A 21,986-nucleotide genomic window follows, 5' to 3' on the forward strand; every position below is an offset into this window, starting at 1 on the left:
TTGATAAGATTGCTAGCAAAACACAATTCCCACGTTTGTTTCTATCTGACTCGGGGTAGAAAAAGGGAGGTAGCATTACTGCCAACACCTGCAGACCACAGGCTTCAGGAATTAACTTTCTCAGCCTTGACAAGGCTTTCGTATGCCCTTGAAAGTGGGGGAATGGGATGGGGAACCACCGGGTTGGCTTGAGTCAACAGGGAACGTTGCTCGACCCGGTCTCAGCCTGGCGCTGGGGCCCGGCCCCCCACAGTCCAGGCTCTGAGCTGTCAGCACAGAGCCCGACGTGGGGCTCAAACTCATGAACTGTGAGATCATGACCTGAGTCGAAGTCAGACGCTCAACTGACTGAAAGACCCAGGTGCCCCCCTTTCATACTTTTTTTTAATCTTTTACCTTTGATAGAGACCTGGATAGAGCTGCATTCTGTCTGTTTTGACAAATCCAGTGTCCCCACATGATACTCTGGGTCACTGGGAAATCTATGTCACTCCTTTGTCCCAGATGTTCTCACCAGCTCTCCCATTCATGAGAAATCTCCCAGCTTTGAAACTGGTGACTCGTTCCTGTTGCTACAGACACATGGGCCACCCTGGGTATGTCGTGTTTGCAGGCTGGACCCCGCCAGTCAGGCTCGGACACAGTCTGGCCTCCAGTTTTCCTAGCTGCTAAAGTAACTTGCCACAACTTCTCTCAAGAAATTTCGAAGATGTGCCAATATGTGTGTTTGGATTGATCTTACTCTTTCCCCACCAGCATTGGCCTGTGTTTGTGGAGGTTAAAGACCTATTGACGTTGGTGCCACCCCTGGTGGGCCTGAAGGGGAACCTGGAAATGACGCTGGCGTCACGACTCTCCACTGCTGTAAGTAGATATTTGAGCATCTGGGCTACCTGCCTCCCAGGGACGGACACATGGGCACCTCCCAGTTTCTCCTCATAGCCTTGTTAGACAGGTGGGTTTGCCTCTCTGAAAAGACAGGTGTTAAGAGGTTTTGTTCTGTCATGATGCTCCACCTGGTCGCTCCTCACAGCCTGCTATCCTGTTGTTCCACAGTGCAACTGGACTTCTGGCGAGGGCCAGGCTCAGCCCCGTGTGCCCTTGGTTTCTCCTGTAACCTGCTGTGTCCCGGAGCCTGGCTCCACACATTCACACAGAAGCTGTAATGAGCAATGCAGCCTTACTGAAGGGTTTTAGAGATGAAACAGGATTTTCGTCACCACATCATCCATATCTGTTAGAGGATTTTCTTTTCTATGATGGCTCTGAAATGCCCCGTCAGCAGAGGGGTCTTCTCAGGACTCCCTAACTCACTCTGTCCCTCAGGCTGTCACTCATTCTACCCCTCCTAGCTATCCTGGGAATTGCAGTTCTTTTCCTTCTATTATGCGGAATGCTCTTTCCCCTTCTGTGAAACCCATTTCACATTCAGGATGTGAACAAGGCTGATGGCAAGAGTAGGTATGTTGTAGTCAGGAAACTGAAACAAGAGTGATGTAATTGGAATAGTGAGGGAAAGAGGTGGGGCCTGCCTGGAGAGTGGGTGAAGGGTGGCTAGCCGGACAGTGGCCCCCAAAGAGCCACATCCTAATCCGTGGGACCTGTGCATAGTTCCTTATGTTGACAGGGTCTTTGCTGGTGGGATGAAGTGAAGGACCTTGACACAGGAGATGATCCTGGATTATCCACATGGGCCCAGTGTCATCACAAGGCTCTCTAGTAAGGGGGGGACAGGGATGTTTCAGAAGCAAAGGCCATGTGAGGGAAGTCAAGTCAGAGAAGATGCTATGCCACTGGGTTTGAAGTTGGAGGAATAGCCAGGAAATGTGGCTTTACCTGCTGGAGAAGATGAAGAAACAGATCCCTCCCTCAAGCTTTCTGAGGGAGTAAGACCATGTGGACACCTTGATTTTTGCCCCATAAGATGCATTTCAGACTCCTGGCCTCCAGAAGGTAGGAAGTACAGAAGTGCATTTCTGTGTACACACTAGAAATAATCATTTACAAAATACAGTTGGAAAAGAGGTATCTTTCAAACCATTGATTTTATTTTTTAATTTTATTTATTTATTTATTTACAATAGAATGTGCTTTTAATAACACTACAAACCAGAGGAAATAAACAAGGCTGCATAGGTGATCTCATTTACACATTTCACAAAGCAATCATGTACAATAATGAATACCCTTACTCAAGAACGTCCATATTAATACAGAAAAAGAATTACCAGAGGTTACATAATATTTGTTTTCAAAACAGACAAGATGGCTTTCACTGGACTTCACTGTACCCCAGAGAGATACCCAAGATTCATGTTAGAATTTCAACACAAAGAAGAATTTGCAGGAAAAAAAAAGATACTTACACAGACTCAGGAAGAAGAAACATGTTTTGAAAAGTTACTCTAGGTTGTAATAAGATTTTAAGAGTGATTTCAGCTGGAGTTGCCTCTTTAGTGAACAAACAGGGGCTCTGAGGCTCACTGTGTGATGGCACAGGAGGAGGAAAGAAGCTGGACACAGTAACAGAGATGAGAACCCAAGCACTCTGGCACCAACAAGTTCTATTACATATGCAGAAGGCACTGCTTAGAGAAACTAGGGTTTCCAAAACCAGACATATTTTGGAGTGGCTAGCAGCGAAGATGGTTGGACAGGTGGCTGTTTAATGAATTTTGAAGACAACAGAATTCACAGTGGGAAGCTTACAATAGAGCTGGCCTTCTATAGGAAATCTTTCAGGAACCCTTGTGTTCTCATTAAACATGTAGGAAAGACCAAGCCAACAGATCTGCAATTCACATGCAAGACAAAGCAAGTGTGATCTGGGCTAAATACACAGAAAGGAATCAGAGCCTTCTCAAGAAGGCAAGAGGAACATTTTTGTGCACCTGCTTCTTTTACTGTGCTGACTTAGGGCATGCCACAAGAGTTGAAAATAGTGATGGATGCAAAGCCAATTAACCTGGTCTGTCAGTTATAGGTAACTGCATAATATTAAAACATAATGATGAAGAATTATAGTTGAGGTTGCTAAAGGCTAAGGAAATTCTCCACTTCTTAACTTACAATAAGAGCATTTACAGTAAATTCAAACATACAACTTACAGCTGGTTTGTTGGCTTTCCAATTCATTGCCCCAGTTTGTAAACAAGCTCTAATCACTTTGGTAGCCATCTGCACTCAGGGACACAAAGTATTCTGCAAATCACTAAAGTCCTATTTAAAATCTTCCTCCTTCCACCTAAATTTCCAGTGTGCTAAGTAATCTGCAGGACAGAAGGCAGAGAGGAATGAAGTGTGAGTCTGAACGTAATCCTGCAAGGCAGAGCTACCAAGCCTGCCTCCACCTAGACCAAAATAAGAGCACAGAAATATGAGGGAAAACATTTCCTGAAGCTCAATTCCAAAAGGTTAAGTTGCTCAAAACTCCCAGTTTGAGAGAGGAGCATGGTTTTAGCCTCAGGTCTCCCTTTCTGATCTATAAACATCACGAGGCCCCTCAGGAGTCACTGAAACAACATAGCATAGAAGCATCTATCAGAAGACTTAATGCTTTGTGGTGCACTTAGTTCACAGGATAATAGGAGCAGATGGAATTTCTTTAAAATACATACATAAAAGCTTACTAAGTTCTCCTAAAGATTAAACACAAAATGTCCATGGCTAACCATCACTCTCCTGCCAGAACAGAGCCAGAAATGTTGAGTATGCAAGTACTAATTACAATGATTTTAAGATTAGTCAGAAACAGTACCAGGTGACATCCCAAAGTGTACAAGCCAGTTAAACACATATAAAATTGGTACCAATCCAGTTAGAAATACAAAATGAAAATTATGGATGTTGCCTCAAATATCTGGGATTCCACAACTTTACAATCAGCCTGTGTAACAAAGTAGACTCTAGTTTTAAGAAAACATTACCGTTCAATATCTATTTCAAAAATGATCTCAAGTCCCAATGATGTCAAAAGTCATTTATCTGGAAATTAGAATCATTTAAATGTTTGTACAAATTTGCAAATAACAAACCAAAAAATTAGAAAAGACCTGTACAAGGCTGGCCTTTAATCTGTTTTTCCCAAATGTGTTTGACAAGTTCATTAATTCAGCAGAATGATAATGGGCTATTGGTTCTCATGTAAATTGGGTGGCCTTGTGAACAGGCCCAAAGCTGTTCCATGGAGGCACAGGATGGAGAGCTTGGTTCTCTGTGGTTCATCTGGTCAGCAGAACACAGGTGGTACAAACAAAAGTTTAACTTATCAAAGACATGAGACCATCACAGTATTACAAAACTTTCCTTTGACCTAATGGATATTTAAAACAACAATGACAACAACAACAACAAAACACACACAGTTCTGTAGCTACTGCTTATGTAGAAAACTTGAAAGCACACCAGTATCTGCATGTCTTTTCTGCAGTTATATGGTGTAATGAGTTTGGCACTTCATTGTAATGAAATTTCCAATGACACAGTCCTTACCTACAGTGGCACATAACCTGCAAACATCAGGCAAACATCCTGTACAGGAAAAGTGTCTTTGCTGCCAAGTCTGACGAAAGGAAAAAAAAAATTGCTTTTTTTCCCCTTTTTTTTTTTAATCAAGAAAAGGAAAATGAGGGGTGAAGGACATCTTTGGACTGCTTCTCTCCATTCCTGTTGTCAGACAATCTGAAGTCCTTTAAACTGTAGCCTGTTCACTAACTCACTCTTAGCCTGATACCCAGCTATGTGTCATTGTCTTAACGCTGTGTGGGAAGCTTTGGTTGGGCAACACATTGTCAGCATCAAAATCTAACATATCACCGTCCATGAGGTTGTTCCAAATGATGGACTCCATGTGAATCAACATGCCATCCAAGTCACTTGGGAGCCTACCCTGGTTGAGAAGGCCCATCCTGCCATGGTCATTGCAGCTGCTCACTGAGGAGTAGGCCCCCAGGGCTTTCATCTGCATGGTGTGCGACAGCAACACTTGTAAAGCTGTCTTCACTGGGGGCAGTTCATTCCTGAGGTGTGGAGCATGGTGCTGACCACATGGGGCAAGGCACCCCCATTAACTGCAGATGTTGGCTGGGTATGTCCGGGGTGGGTGTGGGAGCTGGGGTTCATCATTTTGTTATGAGATGCCTGACTACCATAGGTTGACATGACCAAATTAGGGCCCATTAACATATTCTGACCAAGGACCTGGCTGTTGGGTTGGATGATCCCAGGATCAACTACTGTCATAATGTCATGATGGGGAGGAGAGTAAGTAAGCAACTCCTTCAAGAGTCCCGGTGCACAGTTACAATGAATCATACCTCCATAGCTCAATTTGTTGTCCTGAAGTGTTTACATAGGCATGTGGGGCAAAGGACTCCTGCTGGACTGGCCGTGTGTATATTTTTGGGAGTTGGGGCTGGGTGAATTCAGACTGGTGTTTGGTAGTACATATGGGTAGCATGGTGTCTGCTGCATGCTGGTGCCAGGCGAAGACTGAGTTGAAACAGTTAATGGCATTGGTGATGAGACAAGGTTGAGATTATCCAAAAGGTTTTCCATATTTTCAGGATTACTTATCTCAGACAGACTGGATGGAGCAGAAGCCATCTTTGCAGCAGATAGTGGGTACACCATAGAATGCACATCCCCATCTCTAAGATCATTCTGTTCGGTCATAATGGGATAAAGTCTCCCACTAATAGTACTAGCATTTGAGCTAGTTGGAGGGTGAAATGCATGCCACTTATCAAAGCCATCACTGCTGTGAGAGCCAGGGCTCACATGCCATTTATAAAACTGAGATCCTGGGCTGTCCCAGGCACTCTCCTGACCAGACTGTAGAGACACTTTTTCTCTTAACAGCTCAGCCCCGGCTCTTAGCAAATTTACTGTTGTCCAGGGATGCAGCTCTTCTCTAGGGGGATTTTCCACTCCTACCTCCCTCTGGATTGAGCATCCACCAAGAACTTTTTCCGGTTCCTTAATTCTGCCCACGAATGGACTTGCTGTGTAGGGCCAGATTAAAGCAAATTGAATTCTTCCAGCCCGCCGAGCTGTTGCTGTCACTCTTACCCTTGAAGTATGGCACATACTTGACCATCTCCTCTTAGATCTGCGACAGCATGAGCTGCTTCCACCCTGAGCTCTTGATGGACTTGGTGATGAGATGGGCATAGGACAGGTTGCCTGATGCATTCCTGAGGGATGAGCTCCTCTTTTGTGGCGACCCTGTGAGGGGCCCGGTGGCGGCTGGAGGCATGGGCAGGTGCCAAGACAGCGGACTTGTGCAAGCAGCCAGCCTCTGGGCCCTGCAAGTCCCTGCACCAAACCCTGGTGGTGGCCCCAGCTGGACCCAGGCCTGAGCTGGAAGTTCCTGCTCTTGTCCAACAGGCTCAGGTTGCTCAGGAAGCTTGTGTTGACAGCAGCCGCTGAGGGCAGGCAGGGCTGGAGTGGCAGAGCTGGGCTGGCCTAATGCCGGCCTAGGCGGTGGCCAGGTACACAGGCGTGGCAGGGCCACCGGCTCCTAGTCCTGGTGGATCTCCAGAACCCAGGGCGGGGTGCTTCAGCCATGGTGAGCCCACCCCTCCCCCAGCCGCGGGAGAGCCAACCAGGAGGGGGCACTAAGAGCTGGTCCGAGATTTGGAGGGGCGACATTGGTGCCTTGAGCCCACGAATACAGGAGGAAGGTGCGACGGAGTGGAAGCACGAGCCCCAAAGTTGACTTCTGACTTCACGGATCCATCAAGCTCTAGGCTCTTTCAGGTTCGCTGCTCAGGCTGGACGGCAGGCCAGAGTCCCCAGGTCAGGACAGGGTCTGTGGACTGAAGACAGACTGACGGTCGCTCGCTCTGCTGGGGGCCAGACAGCAGCACTGCTGTCTGTTGAATATGGCGGTGGCCGCTGCAGCAACTCTATGTTTACATTTTTTTAATGTTTATTTGTTCTTGAAGGAAAGAGAGACAGAGCCTGAGTGGGGGAGGGGCAGGAAGGGAGGGAGACACAGAATCCAAAGCAGGCTCCAGGTCAGCACAGAGCCCCATGCGGGGCTCGAACTCAGGAGCTGTGAGATTATGACCTGAGCTGAAGCTGAATATTTAAGTGACTGAGGCACTCAGGTGCCCCAACATGGTCCTTTTTAAATAATTTTTAATTGTGATAAATGCACATAAAAGAAGACTTACAAATTAACCATTTCTGAGTGTCTAGTTCAGTATATTATTAAGTATATTCACATTAAGTATAGTCACATTGTTTTTTTTAAGGAAATCATATAAATTATTTAACCAAAAATCTAATTTCCTTTGACAAACATAAATTGTTTATTAAACAACCATTAATCAAGAGTACTATTATACTAATTAAGAGAGAATGGCATAATATTGAGCAGAGTTCTTTGAGAACAGGTCCTGATTGGAAATATATGGTAAAATTTTTTTAACTTTATTTTTTATTTTTTTAAAATTGACATCCAAATTAGTTAGCATATAGTGAAGCAATGATTTCAGGAGTAGATTCCTTAATGCCCCTTACCCATTTAGCCCATCCCCCCTCCCACAACCCCTCAATCAACCCTCAGTTTGTTCTCCATATTTATGAGTCTCTTCTGTTTTGTCCCCCTCCCTGTTTTTTATTATTTTTGTTTCCCTTCCCTTATGTTCATCTGTTTTGTCACTTGAAGTCCTCATATGAGTGAAGTCATATGATTTTTGTCTTTCTCTAATTTCACTTAGCATAATACCTTCCAGTTCCATCCACGTAGTTGCAAATGACAAGATTTCATTCTTTCTGGTTTCTGAGTAATACTCCATTGTATATATATATACCACATCTTCTTTATCCATTCATCCATCGATGGACATTTTGGGCTCTTTCCATACTTTAGTTTTTGGTAATAGTGCTGCTATAAACATGGGCGTGCATGTGTCCCTTCGAAACAGCACACCTATATCCCTTGGATAAATGCCTAGTAGTGCAATTGCTGGGTCGTAGGATAGTTCTATTTTTAGTTTTTTGAGGAACCTCCATACTATTTTCCAGAGTGGCTGCACCAGCTTGCATTGCCACCAACAATGCAAAAGAGATCCTCTTTCTCCGCATCCTTGCCAACACCTGTTGTTGCCTGAGTTGTTAATGTTAGCTATTCTGACAGGTGTCAGGTGGTATCTCATTGTGGTTTTGGTTTGGATTTCCCTGATGATGAGTGATGTGGAGCATTTTTTCATGTGTCAGTTGGCCCTCTGGAGGTCTTCCTTGGAGAAGTGTCTATTCATGTCTTTTGCCCATTTCTTCACTGGATTATTTGTTTTTTGGGTGTTGAGTTTGATAAGTTCTTTGTAGATTTTGGATACTAACCCTTTATCTGATATGTCATTTGCAAATATCATCTCCCATTCTGTCGGTTGCCTTTTAGTTTTGCTGATTGTTTCCTTCGCTGTGCAGAAGCTTTTTATTTTGGTGAGGTCCCAGTAGTTCATTTTTGCTTTTATTTCCCTTGCCTCTGGAGACATGTTGAGTAAGAAGTTGCTGCAGGCAAGATGAAAGAGATTTTTGCCTGCTTTCTCCTCGAGGATTTTGATGGCTTCCTGTCTTACATTGAGGTCTTTCATCCATTTTCAGTTTATTTTTGTGTACGGTGTAAGAAAGTGGTCCAGGTTCATTCTTCTGCATGTCGCTGTCCGTCTTTCTGAGCAGTACTTGCTGAAGAGACTGTCTTTATTCCATTGGATATTCTTTCCTGCTTTGTCAAAGATTAGTTGGCCATATGTTTGTGGGTCCATTTCTGGGTTCTCTATTCTGTTCCATTGATCTGAGTGTCTGTTCTTGTGCCAGTACCATACTTTCTTGATAAGTACAGCTTTGTAATACACTTGAAGCCGGGGATTTTGATGCTTCCAGCTTTGGTTTCCTTTTGCAAGATTGCTTTGGCTATTTGGGGTCATTTCTGGCTTCATACAAACTTTAGGAATTTTTGTTCTAGCTCTGTGAAGAATGCTGGTGTTATTTTGATAGGCATTGGATTGAATATGTAGATTGCTTTGTGTGGTATTGACATTTTTTTTTACATTTATTTATTTTTGAGAGACAGAGTGAGACAAAGTGAAAGCAGGGGAGGAGCAGAGAGAGAGGGAGACAGAGGATCAGAAGCAGGCTCCAGGCTCTGAGCTGTCAGCACAGAGCCTGACGCGGGGCTCGAGCCCACAGACTGTGAGATCATGACCTGAGCTGAAGTCAGACATTCAACCGACTGAGCCACCCAGGTGCCCTGGTATTGACATTTTAACAATATTTGTTGTTCCAAACTATGAGCGTGGAATCTTTTTTTTTTTTTTTTTTGTATTTTCTTCAATTTCTTTTTAACCTTTCTAAAGTTTACAGTGTATAGGTTTTTCACTTCTTTGGTTAGGTTTATACTTTGGTATTTTATAGTTTTTGGTACAAGTGTAAATGGAATCAATTCCTTGATTCCTCTTTCTGTTGTTTCATTATTGGCATATAGGAATGCAACTGATTTCTGTGGTTTGATTTTATATCCTGCAACTTTGCTGAATTCATGGATCAGTTTTAGCAGTTTTTTGGTGGAATCTTTTGTGTCTTCCATATAGAGTATCATGTCATCTGTGAAGATTGAAAGTTTGCATCCTCCTTGCTGATTTGGTGTCTGTTATTCCTTTGTGTTGTCTGATTGCTGAGGCTAATACATCTAACACTATGTTGAATAGCAGTGGCAGGAGTGGACATCCCTGAGGTGTTCCTGACTCTAGGGGGAACAGTCTCAGTTTTTCTTCATCTAGGATGATATTAGCAGTGGGTTTTTTTGTATATGGCTTTTATGATCTTGAGGTATGATCCCTCTGTCCCTTCTTTCTTGAGGGTTTTCACCAAGAAAGAATGATGTATTTTGCCAAATGCTTTCTCTGTATCTATCGAGAGGATCATGTGGTTCTTTTCCTTTCTTTTATTAATTTGATGTATCACATTGATTGAGTTTCAGATATTGAACCAGCCCTGCATCCCCGGTATAAATCCCACTTGGTTGTGGTGAATAATTGTTTTAATGTATTTTTGGACCCAGTTGGCTAGTATCTTGTTGAGAATTTTTGCATCCATGTTCATGAGGGATATGGTCTATACTTCTCCTTTTTAGTGAGGTGTTTTTCTGGTTTTGGAATTAAAAAAATACCATTTGATTTTGATGGAAGCAGTAGTAATGTACCTCTTTCATTTCTGATTTTGAGTCCTCTCTTTTTTCTAATCAATGCAGTTACAGTTTTGTGAATTTTATTGATCTTTTCAAAGAACCAACTCATGGTTTCATTAATCTTCTCGTTTGTTTTTCCATTCTGTGTCTGTGATCTAGTCATTATTATTTTCTCGCTCCTACTAGCTTTGCGGTTAGTTTGTTCTTCTCTTTCACATTAAAAAAATTTTTTTAATCTTTATTTATTTTTGAAAGAGAGATAGAGTGAGATCAGGGGAGGAACAGAGAGAGAGGGAGACACAGAATCTGAAGCAGACTCCAGGCTCCAAGCTGTCAGCACAAAGCCCGATGTGAGGCTCGAACTCACAAACCATGAGATCATGATGTGAGCTGAAGTCGGCTGCTTAGCCACCTGAGCCACCCAGGCGCCCCTTCTCTTTCACATTTTTTAAGTTGTCATTTTTGGTGGTTGACTGAGATTATTATTTTTTTTAATTTAAGACTGTTTACAGCTAGAAATATCCAGCTTAGTACTGTGTTAAGTGTATCTCTTAAGTTTTGGTATGTTGTGTTTCCATTTTAATTATCTGAATATATTTCCTATTTCTGTTGTGATTTCTTATTTGATCCATTGGTTGTGAAGAGTAATTTTTTTTGATCTTCATGTATTTGCTGATTTTCTAGTTGTCATGCTATTGATTTCTAGTTTCATTCTAATGTGACTGGAAAAGATATTTTATATGATTTCAGTGTTTAAAAATTTATTGAAACCTGTTTTGTGGGGTAACATATGGTTCATCTAGGAGAATGTTTCAAGGCTACTTAAGAAAAATTTGCGTTCTATTTTTGGGTGGGGTGTTCTATCTATGCCTGTTTGGTCCAGTCATTCCATATTGTTAGTCATATACTCTATTTCCTTATTTGTCTTCTGCCTGGTTGTTCTGTCCATTATTGAAAGTCTTCAACTATCATAGTAGAGCTGTCCATTTCTCCTTTCATGTCTGTCAGTGTTTGCATTTGTTTAAGAGCTCTGATATTTGGTGCATTTATAATTGTTATATCTTCTTGATGATTTGACCCCTTTACCATCAAATAATATCCTTGTTTGTTTCTTACAACAGTTTTAAATGGAAAGTCTATTTTGTCTGCTAATAATATAGCAACTCCTGCTCTCTGGGTTGCTCTTTGCATGAGATATTTCCATCCTTTCATTTTCAACCTAGGCATCTCCCAAATCTGAAGGGAGTGTTTTGTAGAAAGCATGTATTTGGACCCATTTTTTTTCTTAATTCTGCCAGTCTATGTCTTCTGATTGGGGAGTTTAACCTATTTATAATGAAGTAATTACAGATAGGTAAGGACTTATTATTGCCATTTTTAAAATTGGTTTTCTGTATGTCTTACAGCTTTATTTTTGTCCCTTATTTCTTTCCTTAATGTCTTTCTGTATGATTAGGTGATTTTTTATAGCAATACATTTTGATTCTCTTGTCGTTTTGTTTTTTTGTTTGTTTGTATTCTATAGTTATTTTCTTTGTGATTACCATAGTGATGACATATAGCATCCTAAAATTACAACAATGTATTTTAAACTGATAATAGTTAAGTTCAATCACATAAAAAAGTCTACTCCTTTATACCTCTGCCCTCTTCTACCCCTTGATTTTATGTTACTGATGTCACAAAATATCTATTTTTATTAGAGTATCCATTAGCATAGTTTCATTATTTTTATGCTTTTGCTTTTTAAATTATATAAAAGAATAAAAAATGGAGTTACAAAGCACAATTAAAATAATACAGGTTTTTATATTTATCCAAATATTTACCTGTACTGGATAACTTTATATTTCCATACAGCTTTGAGTTCCTGTCTTGAGTGTCCTTTCATTTTAACTTGAAGGGCTCATTTTAGCATGTCTAAAGTCCTGGCATTTTAACTTGAAGGACTTCTTCTAGGGCAGGTCTAGTGGTATTGAACTCTCCCTCAGCTTTTATTCATTTAGGAATGCTCTCGTTTCTCTCTCTCTCTCTCTCTCTCTCTCTCTCTGTTGTTGTTTTTTTGTTTGTTTTGTTTTTTGTGGGTTTTTTTTTTTGCAGTACAGTTCTGCTGTATATAGAACTTTTGGTGAATTTTATTTTTTCTTCCAGCAAAAAATATATTTAAATATATTATCCCACTACCTTCTGACCTGCATGGTTTCCCCTGAGAAATCTGATATCTTACTGAAGATCCTGTATTTGTAAGGAGTCTTTTCTCTTGTATCTTTCAAGATTATCTCTTTGACTCTGACTTTCAGTGGTTTGGTTATAATGTTTCTTGGTGTGGGCCTCTTTGAGTTTGTCCTCCTTGGGTTTGTTGACCTTTTTGCATTTGGATATGCATGGATTTCCTCAAATTTGGGGAAATTTGGCCATTATTTATTCAAATAAGTTCTCTGCCCCTTTTTGTCTCTCTTCCCTTTCTGGGAAACACATGAGATGGATGGATGGATGGGTGGATGGATGGATGGATGGATGGATCTGATTGATGGTGCCCTATAAGTCCTGTAGGCTCTCTGTTCACTTTCCTTCATTTTTTTTGTTGTTGTTTCTGAGACTTGATAATTTCAAATGACATTATCTTCAAATTCACTGATTCATTCTTCTTCCTGTTTGAGTCTGCTATTGAACCCCTCTAGTGAATTTTTCAATTCAGTGATTATATTTTCCAGCTGCATATTTTTCTTGGTTCCTTTGTAGAAGTTTCTCTTTGTAGATATTCTCATTTTGTTCTCATCATTTCCCTAGATCTCTATCCATGTCCTCCTTTAGTTCTTTGAACATATGTAAGACAGTTATTTTAAAGTCCTTATTAGGGGCGCCTGGGTGGCGCAGTCGGTTAAGCGTCCGACTTCAGCCAAGTCACGATCTCGCGGTCCGTGAGTTCGAGCCCCGCGTCAGGCTCTGGGCTGATGGCTCGGAGCCTGGAGCCTGCTTCCGATTCTGTGTCTCTCTCTCTCTCTGACCCTCCCCCGTTCATGCTCTGTCTCTCTCTGTCGCAAAAATAAATAAATGTTAAAAAAAAAATAAAGTCTTTATTAAATAAGAGAGTGAGAAAAGTGGGGCTCACCCAAAGTGGGATTTGTGCTCACCCAAAGAGGGCTCAAGCTCATCTACCATGAGATCATGACCTGAGCTGAAGTCAGATGCCTATCCAACTGAGCTACCCAGGCACTCCCTGCCTTCTCATCTTTTGTCGAAAAATTGGCATTTGAGAAAATAGCTACCTCTCCCAGTCTTTGCAGACTTGCTCATGAAAGGGAGGACCTTCACTAATCAGTCTGGTGTGAAGGCTTAAAGTCTTTTCAGGCTTTTTGTGGGCATGTGTCTTCCCTGGGCCTGTATGTGTACTTTTTTTTCCATTCCAATTCACCACACATGGCTGCTATTAAATGTTTTAATTACCTTGGGTGCTTGGGTGGCTCAGTCGGGTGAGCATCCAACTTTGGCTCAGGTCATGATCTCATGGTTAGTGAGTTTGAGCCCTGTGTCAGTCTCTGTGCTGACAGGTCAGAGCCTGGAGCTGGCTTTGCATTCTGTGTCTCCCTCTCTGTCCCTATCCAGCTTGTTCTCTCTCTCCCTCTCAAAGTAAATAAACATTGAAAATTTTCTTTAAAAACATTTTAATTACCCTAAAAAACTCAACATTGCTTCTCCTTGGGGACTTACATGCTTTATTGTACTTTTCCGTCTATAGTCTTTGCCCCAGGCATGCATGGGCCTGCAATTCCCTGCAGCTGTACTGTATCCAGCACCCCGGATACAGGGTTTCAGCAGCCTGGAAACTGATATCCAAACTATGCCACCTTTTCCTTTGATCTCCAAGTCCGGCAAAATGGAAACTACACCCTCAGGTATCCTCCAGGAGGGCCAGGATGTTGCAAACTGGTCCACTGTTTTCCTTCTATCCTGAGGAAGGCACCATGCACTGCACTACTCTGTACCAAGGAGGAAGTGGTGCAAGGATAAGCAAAGACACTGTTGGATTTTCTACTGTTCTAAGTGTGGGTTTTTCTTGGTGAGTGGTCACTTGATTTTGCAAATCCTTGGCTGGTTTCTAGAGCTCTCACAAAGCTGTTTTGGTCAGTCTCTTGTTTTACTTGGCATTTGCATGGGGGGAATGAGGCCTGGAGCTTCCTAGCCTTCCATCTTGCTGATATCATTCTCCCTCACTTTTATTTTAAATTTGTTTTTTTGTTTTACTTTAGTGTGTCTTCTAGTAATCAGATAGGATTTGTTGGAAGTGAACTTTGTGGACATTTGCAGTATGACAATATTTTATCTTCACAATTGGATGCCAACCTGGAAGGGTAGAGAATGCATGGTTCACAATTATTTTCCGTCAGTACTGAGGCATATTTTCAGGGTCTTCTTGTGGTCAGTGTGGCTGATGGAAGCCTCATAATTTTTAAAAATAAAATTTTATTTTTAAGTAATGTCTATACCCATTGGGGGGCTCAAACGCACAACTCTCATATCGAGAGTTACATGCTCTACTGACTGAGCCAGCCATGCCCCCCTGGAAGCCCCATTAGTTTTAGAATCTAATTTCTTTTAGATTATTTGTTCACCTTTCTATCTGGACTTTTTGGTATATTTCTCTTTATCAGCTATGTTCATCATGTCTCTGGCAAAGGCCTTTTCTCATTACCTTACATATATCTTAGATTTTTCTATCTAAAGGGTTATGCCTGTCTTCAGTTCTATGGAAACCTTGTTGCTGCTGTTACTTATAATATTTTGGTATTCATTCTTTCTGTCACCCCACCCCCTACCCCCTACTACTACTATTGGGTGCACAATGCAACTTCTGAATCTACCTTCCGAGTTCCTTAACTTTCTTTTCACATTTCTTGTATTTGTTACTGGTCTGGGGGAATACTTCTGCTTGATGTTTTATTTCACTAAATCACTTTCCATCTCTCTGACCATTGTGTTATTGAGGTCATCTAATGAAGAGCTTTTGTTTGTTTCTGTCTTTTTTTTTAATCCTCTCTTTTAAATTCAGAGATCACGTTTGTACTTTCTAGAATTTAAAATTGTCTTTTCACTTACGGAAGCACCATTCTCCCACATCTGTTAATTTGCTTGCTCTAGAGTCTTATTCAGTTTCCTGTTTTGACTGTTTCCTTAGACTTTTGTGCTTCCATTTGTTGAGTCTGATGAATCTCTTTCATGATTGTGACCTTCCTTTCATGAACAGTGATTTTTGGTTGGTTGAGCATCATTTTGTTTTAGCTTTCCTCTTACTGTGTGAATCTCTGAATGCTCTCCTTTAGAGGAGGATACTTGTAGTGATTGGGGGGGGGGGGGTGAGTCAAAATAGGTTACCTGGAAGTATGTGCCAGTAACTGGGCTTATGGGTCTAGAGACTCTTTGTCCATCTTATCATGGCCACTCTGGGCACTGCTTTGCCTTTTTAACCCCAACACACACACACACACACACACACACACACACACACACACACACACACTACTTCTGCTTAGAGCCCAATGGCCAGGTGTCTCATTGTTGGCAGACAAGGGAAGAGGCCAACTGTTCTGGATGTTCCTGCTCTGCTCTCTGGGCCAAAGCCCTTTCAGTTGTCCCAGGCTCCCTTCTGCTCCCATCATCCCCAGGGCTACCTCTGCTTTGTGCAGTAGACCTTTTGGTTATGGGTCCTTCCTCCAACCTAACTCCTGCTTTACATTATTTAGGGATGCCCTCTTAAGCTGTGTTAAACTATAGATACCTCTTTTTATTTTCCACAACTTGTGTCCATTTTAAAAATCATTTCCTCAATGCTAGAATTAACCCTATGATCCTGGGTTTGACTCAGAAATATGAATATGGACTCACATTTGTTTTAATATGTATGCAGATAGGTACAACAATAGACATGGGTATGTGTACATACATGGGTTAGGATCCATACATACATTTCCTAGCTCTCCCACTAACAGAACCTAGAAGCAGTACCATCCCAGTGGCACCTAACACATCTGCCATCTAGGTCTTGATTTCTGATACCATTCTTCAATAAAAGAAGCCAACATTCTTGGGAAAATGGCTCATCTTAGAACTGGGGCAGAGAAAATACAAGATGTACCTGGAGTATCAGATAGTGCCAGAAAGTAAGGAAGTACTAAACAGCATGTGGGTGCATGTCAGAAAGACAACCTTAATGAGCTCCCAAATGGCCACAGTGGGAGCAGTGTTAGTGACAAAATAAATATAATAGTATTATGACCTCAAGAATAAAATAAATACCCATGAGTCCAATCATACCATGTAAATAAATGATTTAAGAGGGGGAGAAGGGACCTCTGTATCTCAGAGAAAATTTTATGTGCAAAGAATGAAGGAATATAAAATCACCATTAGAAGAATACCATACTGATCACAGGCAAAATCCACTAATGAATTAGTAGGTGGCACTTGAAGGAGAAATAAGGTCTTTGCTTGGCCCCAAACTATCTCCCCAAATACTTGTGAATCACTATAGTAGTTTGTAGATGTCCTCAAATCTTTGATACGTTGTTCTCTAGGAGGTGAAGCTGGATTCCCTTGCCTTGAATATGGAATGGGCCTAATGACTCACTAGTAAATAACAGAGTATTGGAAGGGAAACACAGTAAGTTTATAGTGGAGAATCCTGGCAGACACCACCTGAACCAAGGACCAAGGTTAAGGCCACATCTCATCAGCCATGTTGGTATGACAGCTCTCCAAATACCATGTGAAGAGAAAAGCACTATACCTCTATAGCCTGATTTCCCTCAAAACCCAATAATCTCAGTGTAATCATGAGGAAACACCAGACAAACCCATTTGAGAGACATTGTACAAAATATCTAATCAAGTACTCTTCAAGAGTGTCAAGGTCATGAAAGACAATGAAAGGTGAGGAACTGCCACATATTGAAAGAAACCAAGGAGACATGATGACTAGCTACATGGGCAGCCTGGGACAGAAATAGGACACTAGTGAAGAAACTGGAGGCATCTGAGTATGTTCTGTCATTTAGTTAATAGAGTTGTACTAGCCTTAATGTCTCAGTTGATAATTGTCCTGTGGTTATATAAGGTGTTAAAATCAGGAGAAGCTGAGTGAAGGGTATATAGGAAAGTATATTAACTTTGGAACTCCTTTGAAGTCTAAAATTAATTCAAAATAAAAAGATTGTCTTTCCCTATCCTTCAGTTTGGTTAGGAAGGATAGTAAAACATTCAGTCCTCCATCTTAATCCAGTAAGTCTTTTTTTTGTTATTGGAAAATAATTGGTATATTTGTTATTGGGAAAAAATATACAAAATAATGACAGATTGGGTTTTTTTTTTTATTGTGAATAGGCTAAGTGTCCTTATGAAGATAAAACTCAGTGGATAAGTCAGGATCCTGGCAGGAGAGAGGTGGCACATACAGATGGGAGCTGAGCAGGGTTTAATGAAGAGTTGACCACATTGTGGGCAGGATTATGGGAAACTGCAAAAGGGCAGTGAATCACCCTAAGACTGGCAATAAGAGGAAGTGATGATCTTTCTAAGCTGAAAGGGGCAAGAGGATGGGTAGAGGTAGGGATGATTCTCAGAACCTGGGAGAGCTGTAGGAAAGAGCCATCTGGCTGGTGCTGCAGGTCTGTGTGGAGGAGCGCAGCCACTGGGGCAGTGGGAAGGGCACAGAAATGCTTATACCCCACCCTCACTCTTGCTGTCCCTCCAGTGACTTTCCGTGACTCCCCACTGACCAAAATGAACCAGAAGCAATAGGGCAAGGGAGCTTGTATATGCATCTATATGGGTCAGCCTTCCAGGTACAATCCAGACCCAGAGAGGTGCCCGGAGGATATGTCATCTTCATGGTCTGAATCCGTTAAAGCAACCTGTTATGATGTAGCCAATAAGAAAAGATTTAGAAAATCTAGAACTGATATAGGACCCCATAGGATTTCACATAGCAATTTATACTTGTAAGACATTAAAAGACATTTTAAAATGTTCAAGTCTGTGTTATCCAAATGAACATTTGGGAACGGCCTCCCTAAACGTCTCCCACTGAGATGAATCTAGGTCAGTCTCCATAATAGATGTCCCAAATTCCCACTGATTTTCTCTTTACATTCTTAGCAAAAAGCCACTGAGCCTGTGCTTGGACTGGCTTTGTCTCTCCAGCTCTTACCCGGACATTTCTGGGACCACCATTCCAGGGTAAAGCAGTATCCATCTACCTTGATGGAGACCTGCTCCCAAGTGCCCCCTCCCTGTGGGTTATCCTGCTAGTCTGGTTCTGCCCTGCTTCCTTCCCTACCTTTTGCTGCCTTGGTCTGTTCCCCACTGGAAAATGGGCCATCCATTCCACATGCTCTGAAATCCTATTTCCTTACCATCTCACCCCTTCTCACAGCTTCTTTCCCTCAGGTCCTCCTCCTTCCTTATTTGTATGAGTTCTGCAAGCTCCCCAGCCCTCCAGTCCTCCTGCTGCACCTCTTGGCATCACTCCCTTTCCAATTCAGCCATTGAGGAAGGAATGCCCTTCTAATTAATACTCAGGTGTCATGGGCTGGTAGCTCCCCCTTATCTGATGAGTACCGGGTTAGAGTTGGTGGATTGATAGGACACAGTAAATGCGCTGGTTGAGTCCAGCAAGCACCCAGCATAGCATGGAGCAGAGAAGGGAAATGAGCCTGTTGGCCTTGCATGTTTGGTGTGTGGCAAGCTGTGTAGCTGTGTTCTGTTCCACCTTAGTCCCTTGTCCCGGTGGGTACTCCCAAGATGCATATTAATCTACCTGTGTGAAGTAAAAGTCACCTGGCTCCATGGCGTGTGCTACACCTGAGGTTTCCATCATGCTGAAAAGAAAAGCCTCCCCTTATTTGAAAATGAAAAGTAATTTTATTTTTTCTTTGGAGTTCAGGAACATAATGAACTAATTTCAAAGGAGCTAGAAAAGTATATTTGCTTGAAACCTTTTCTTATCTACATCTTGAATTTTGCAGTAAAATGCTATGAAATTAGAAGCCGACTACCATTTTTTAGAGGAGAAAATTGTATTTCTGATCATGTTTTTTTATCCTAAGAAGGACTTAAACATTTCTTAAATGGGATGATTTGCAGAAGTGAGATTGAGGAGGTTAGTGGTCAGCTGAGATGTGATTTGCTGTTAGTGGGAAAAGGGATTGCAGGTGCTGAGGAGAACATAGCTGAAGACCTAGCTGAGGATGCAAACCAGCTTCTCAGCAGGGGTCCTCCCCCTGCTGCCCATGGATGAGTTTGAGAGGTGGCTCTGAAATTGTTGGTGACGCTTACCTCTGTGTGTGCTTGAATACTCAAGTATGGGAGAGATGGTTCATGACACCATCTTATTCTCAAAGGGATATGTGTCTTACCTTCCCATCCCACATCAGTTTTGAAAGTTGGGCAGAATAATTTGTTCTGGTGTTAATGAAATGGTATTTGCTGATTTCTTTCCTGAGAGATTGCGTTTTCCAGGAAGGCTTCACGTGGCTTTTTGACCAGCCAGACTTACCCTTTGCCCTTTTCTTTTCATCCTAGGCCAACACTGGACAAATTGATGACACCCAAGAACAGCACAGAGTTATCAGCAGTAACCTCGCCCTCATTCAGGTGACTCTCCCCTTTGTCCATTTGATGAATCTCCTTCCTGCTTTGAATCTGCAGTCAGGCCTGCTCCAGGTAGGAAGAGCAAAGACTAAGTGAGCCCTTGTCCCTGTACTCCAGACTGAGCTTTGGGAATGGGCCCCTCATCCATTCTGTAACCACCAGACCACACTCATGTGGCAGCTGGAGGATCAGCCCAACTACAGGCACTGGCACCGGAGTGTAGATGCCTCTTCTTGGAACCCAAGTTCCCTCCAGCTTCTTTACCTCCTTCTTTCCAAGACAGACTTATTGAAAGATTCACCTATACTTACTTACTCCTGTTTCTCATAGCATGGACAGGGCTAACTGCCTTCTCTTCCCACTGTCTTGACTTAAGCTATGCTTGCCAAAGTCACTGACATCCTAATTGGTGTACCCTCTGACTGCCTCGTGCATATGATCCTGCTTATAGTTTCTGGAGATTCTTCCTGTCTGGAAGTTCCTCCTTGGCCCCACTCCTGCCTCTCAGCCTGTGCCTTCTCAGCTTTTGCAGGATATCCTCCAACCCCCACACCTTTGTCCCTTAAATGTTTCATGCTTGTTCAAACTTGAACCTCCTTTTAATAGACCCTAATTGGGCTAAGTTTTCATCCGAGGAGTCTCAGAGTATTACAAAATCAGGAAGCCTAGGGCAGGGGGAGACTGGGAAGAGATTGGCTCAGGACAAGAGAGGAAGTAGTTTTATCCAGAACCTTCTGGGCTTCTTTGGCTGGGGGCAGCCTGAGGCTGCACAAAGCACCTGGACTCTAAGATCAGACAGGCTGGTGTTAAGGCTGTCATTTATCAACAGGTTGGCCTTGGGCAGACCACACAAGACTTGCTTAGCTGTATCTCCCTGTCCATCAGAGTAGGTGGATATCCACTTTACCTCTCACCTGGGTTCTAGAGCCACTGTTTCTGGCTGTCTGCGGGGCATCTCCATTTGCCCCTCCCCAAAGTATCCCTGAAACACCTTAGCCAGATCTGACATCATCACCTTATCTCCTCACACTTACCTCTTGTGAAGTCCCCAATCCCAAAGAGTTTGATGGTTGAAAGTTCATTTTGGGGGTAGACCCTTGGGCAAATCACCTCACCTTATCTGTAAGATGGTCTGTTGTGAGGTTGCAATCATGTAAGGCCATGGCACCTGTCCACATGTGGTAAACTCCCAATCATGGTAGCTGTGCCTAGTGAGGAGTCTTCCCATTAATCAAGCCTGAGACCGAGTCTCTCTCAGCATCTCTGCTCCTCAACTTTATGACCACTCGCGGAGGAGTCTGCCTCTGAGCTGTATTTAAATCCAGCCCTGCTTCTTTTCTTCCTTGCCTTGGCCTCTTGGTCTCCTGCATCACTGACATCAAACCTCTTCATTGCCCCAGGTTCCTTCCCCTCTGGCTCCCCTCTGCTTGGACACCTGAGTGACCTTTTCTAAATCCTAGAGCTGATCAAACTGCCTCCTCCTGAAGCTCCTTTGTTGGTTCATACTTGTCAAAGTGTAGGCCTGGCCCAAAGGTACTCCTGGTCTGGTCCTTTCCCTTCCATAGCCTCATGTACCCCACACCTGCTGCCTTTGTGTGTGTGGTTGCCTTTCCTTGGAATGTCCTGTCTCTTCTTGTTCTTCCGGCAATGAAGTTCCAATCAAGTCTCAGTTCCAGCCCGACACCAGGTACTCTTTGGGGCCTTGCACATGCAGCTGCAGCTGACCTGGTTGAAATTCTGTGTGTAGATGTCTGCCTTCTCCACTTGAGCCAAGTCACCTGTGCCAGGACCATGGCCTATGGCTGAAGAGCTTTGAATATTAAATGAGATGCTCGTGATGCCCTTAACAGAGAGGCTGGCAAGGGGCAGGTAATAAATGCCTGAGCTACAAGTTTCCAAATCCTTGTCCATATGCATGCACATTTCCACATGATCGATTCTCAACCAACATTCATTAAGTCCTGACCTGGGCCAGACACTGGCTTGGCACATTCTGGTTCATAGCATGGATATAAGTTTGTCTCTTCTGTTTGTTAAGGAGCTTAACATTGAGTCACACATGGTCCAATAAATTTCATAATTGAACTTTTACTAACTTCATATTCTATCACAAATACACCCGACAGTAATATTTAAAATATACCCA

At 42.6% G+C, this 21,986-nt stretch overlaps 1 protein-coding gene and 1 pseudogene across 13 annotated transcripts in view; one reads left to right on the plus strand and one right to left on the minus strand.

The window, feature by feature from the left end:
• LOC101081454 (solute carrier family 41 member 3) overlaps window positions 1-21,986 on the plus strand; it is an 837,990-nt gene that overhangs the window by 738,208 nt on the left and 77,796 nt on the right. For 11 of the 13 annotated variants that reach the window (XM_045052060.1, XM_045052063.1, XM_023249803.2 and 8 more), the window contains 2 exons: window positions 757-864; window positions 19,772-19,843. In XM_045052060.1, coding sequence (XP_044907995.1) covers window positions 757-864; window positions 19,772-19,843 — 180 coding nt within the window. The remainder of the gene's footprint in view (window positions 1-756; window positions 865-19,771; window positions 19,844-21,986) is intronic. The other 2 variants (XM_023249801.2, XM_023249802.2) reach the window with 1 other exon arrangement.
• LOC123383804 lies at window positions 4,364-6,525 on the minus strand (annotated as a pseudogene).

This window comes from Felis catus, chromosome A2 (assembly GCF_018350175.1).
Source record: "Felis catus isolate Fca126 chromosome A2, F.catus_Fca126_mat1.0, whole genome shotgun sequence".
NCBI classification, from domain to species: Eukaryota; Metazoa; Chordata; class Mammalia; order Carnivora; family Felidae; genus Felis; species Felis catus.